Source organism: Plasmodium reichenowi, chromosome 9 (genome assembly GCF_001601855.1).
Source record: "Plasmodium reichenowi strain SY57 chromosome 9, whole genome shotgun sequence".
NCBI classification, from domain to species: domain Eukaryota; phylum Apicomplexa; class Aconoidasida; order Haemosporida; family Plasmodiidae; genus Plasmodium; species Plasmodium reichenowi.
Genome location: NC_033654.1, coordinates 1,111,455 through 1,113,954, shown reverse-complemented (window position 1 = coordinate 1,113,954; position 2,500 = coordinate 1,111,455). Strand labels below are relative to the sequence as shown.

Genomic DNA, 2,500 nt, shown 5'->3' with positions numbered 1-2,500 from the left:
TACAAAGATGAAGATAAGCAGAGCAAACTGGTTCTTTATAAATATCAAGGAAATTATATTTTAAATAACCTTTTTTAACTTTTATTTTACCACCTGATGCAAAGAAATATTCATCAAAATATTTAATTTGATCTACTATTTGTTCAAATAATTTCTCTTTATTAGGTAATAAATTTTCATTAGATTGGCTAGTTAAAACTAAAAAGTCATGAACTTTTTTAACATCATTAGAATTATCTAAAAGATATTTATTGAATTTAACAAAATTCATAATTGTCTTATTTATTTCACTATCACTAGGTACTTCAGATTCACCTTCCGTATTTTGAGAACCTTTCAAACTTAAATATAAACTCTTCAAAGTTACATCACTCTCAGAACCAGCATTACTATTATTACCATATAATGATTTCATATGTAATATACTCATTAAAAATTCATTTCCTTCTTTTATTGTATTCTTATTACTAAAAGTATTTCTTATGTTCCCAATAACATTGTGACACTTCTTTTCAAATGAACTCTTATCACCTTCGGATAAATATTCATCCATATATAAGTATTTCAATATATCGCTACATAACTTGGTATTTATATCTGTACTTTCAACACCTTGCTCAGCTCCATATTTTGTAGAAAGCTTTTCACTTAATTCTAATCCATACAAGTTAAAACTAAATATGGACAGCAATAAAAATATTGTCACCTTTATCATTTTACACACTTAAAAAAAAACTTTAGAATATTGGAAAAATTTTAATCTTATGATATATACAAATATATTATGATTTATGGTTCATAATAATATTTCTGCAATTTTTAAAAACAAACAAAAAAAAAACAAACAAAAAAAAATACGCTATAAATATAATCACACATAAATATATTATATATATATATATAAATATATATATGTGATGATTTTAATTTAAAGCCAAAAACCTAAATATTAACAAAAAAAAAATTAAAAGAAAATACACATTTGTGGGTGCTTATAATAAGCCACAACAAATACACGTTAAAAGAATATATATATATATATATATATATATATATATATATGTACTTCTTTGTTTTGTCTTGTTCTTTTTATTTGGCCTTTTATTCTAAATAAAACCACATACATATAACACACATATACAATATATATATATATATATATATATATAAATATATGTATTTTTTTTTTTTCTAAAACCTAAAACACATCATATATGCATATAAAATCTACTTTTTATTTTTATTATATATTTTTTTTTTACTAACATGTCATTTTAAAGTATTAATATATATATATATATAAAAATACATTAAAATGACATGCAGATATATATCAAAAAAAAAAAATTTTTTTTTTCTTCTTTCACATATATATATATATATATATATATATAATATATACATACAACTTTTTATTCTTGATATTTTTTGTATTCTAACATAAATTTAGGAGTACACTTTTTATACATACATATATATTTTTTTATTTTTTATCTTTTTTTTTGTACATATTTTTATTTTTTTTTTTATCTTTTTTTGTTGTACAGATGTTTATATTTTAATTTATATTATGTACAATATTGTATTATATGTGTATAATATATACATAAAAAAAAAAAAAAATTAGGAATATGCATAAATATTAAAATTTACATATATATATATATATATAATATATACATTTTGTGTAAAATATGTGTATACATATGTATACATATTTATATATATATATATATATATATTATATACATATACATATATATATATATATATATATATATATATATATACACATATATGTATATTCGTTTTATTTTCTAAATCCGAAAAAAAAAAATAAAAAAAAAATTTTAAATAAATATCTGTTTATGCACGATTTTATATTTTTCAAAAAAATATATATATATATATATATATATATTATTATTTAAAAAAAAAACAATAGTATAAAACAGATTAACATAAAAAAAGAAAAGATTTATAAAAATAATATACAAAAAAATTTACAAAATAACAAAGAAGTATTCTTATTTTATATTTTCATATTATTTTGTTATTCATCATGTCTATTGTTATTGTCTTTCTTTTCTTTCCTTTTTTTTTCTTTTTTTTTTTTCTTTTTGCAACTGATTAGTTGAATTTTTCAAAACTTGGATGAGAGCACCGAAAAAAATTAAATAAATACATGAATAAAAATTTTATAATATTATATTATACATAGTCAAAAAAATATTATTATATAACATACAAATTATATATATATTATATACATAAGTGTAAATAAATATTTACATATTTCTTTAAAAAAAAATTAAATAAAATAATATTAAAATTTCAACCATTGAAATGCTTGCAGAATTGAATTAAAAAAAAAAAAAAAAAAAAAAAATATATATATATATATATATATATATATATATATATAATAAAAAGAAAAGAAAATAATACAAATAAAAATTATTTATATATTACATTCTAAAACAAATTAGAATATAATTTC

At 16.7% G+C, this 2,500-nt stretch overlaps 1 protein-coding gene across 1 annotated transcript in view; it reads right to left on the bottom strand.

The window, feature by feature from the left end:
- PRSY57_0927400 (high molecular weight rhoptry protein 2) overlaps nt 1-715 on the bottom strand; it is a gene marked incomplete at both ends in the record, with an annotated part of 4,833 nt that extends 4,118 nt beyond the window's left edge. The window contains one exon of the mRNA XM_020114816.1: nt 1-715. This exon is cut by the window's left edge and continues 468 nt beyond it. Coding sequence (XP_019970516.1) covers nt 1-715 — 715 coding nt within the window.
- Nucleotides 716-2,500: the final 1,785 nt, after the last annotated feature.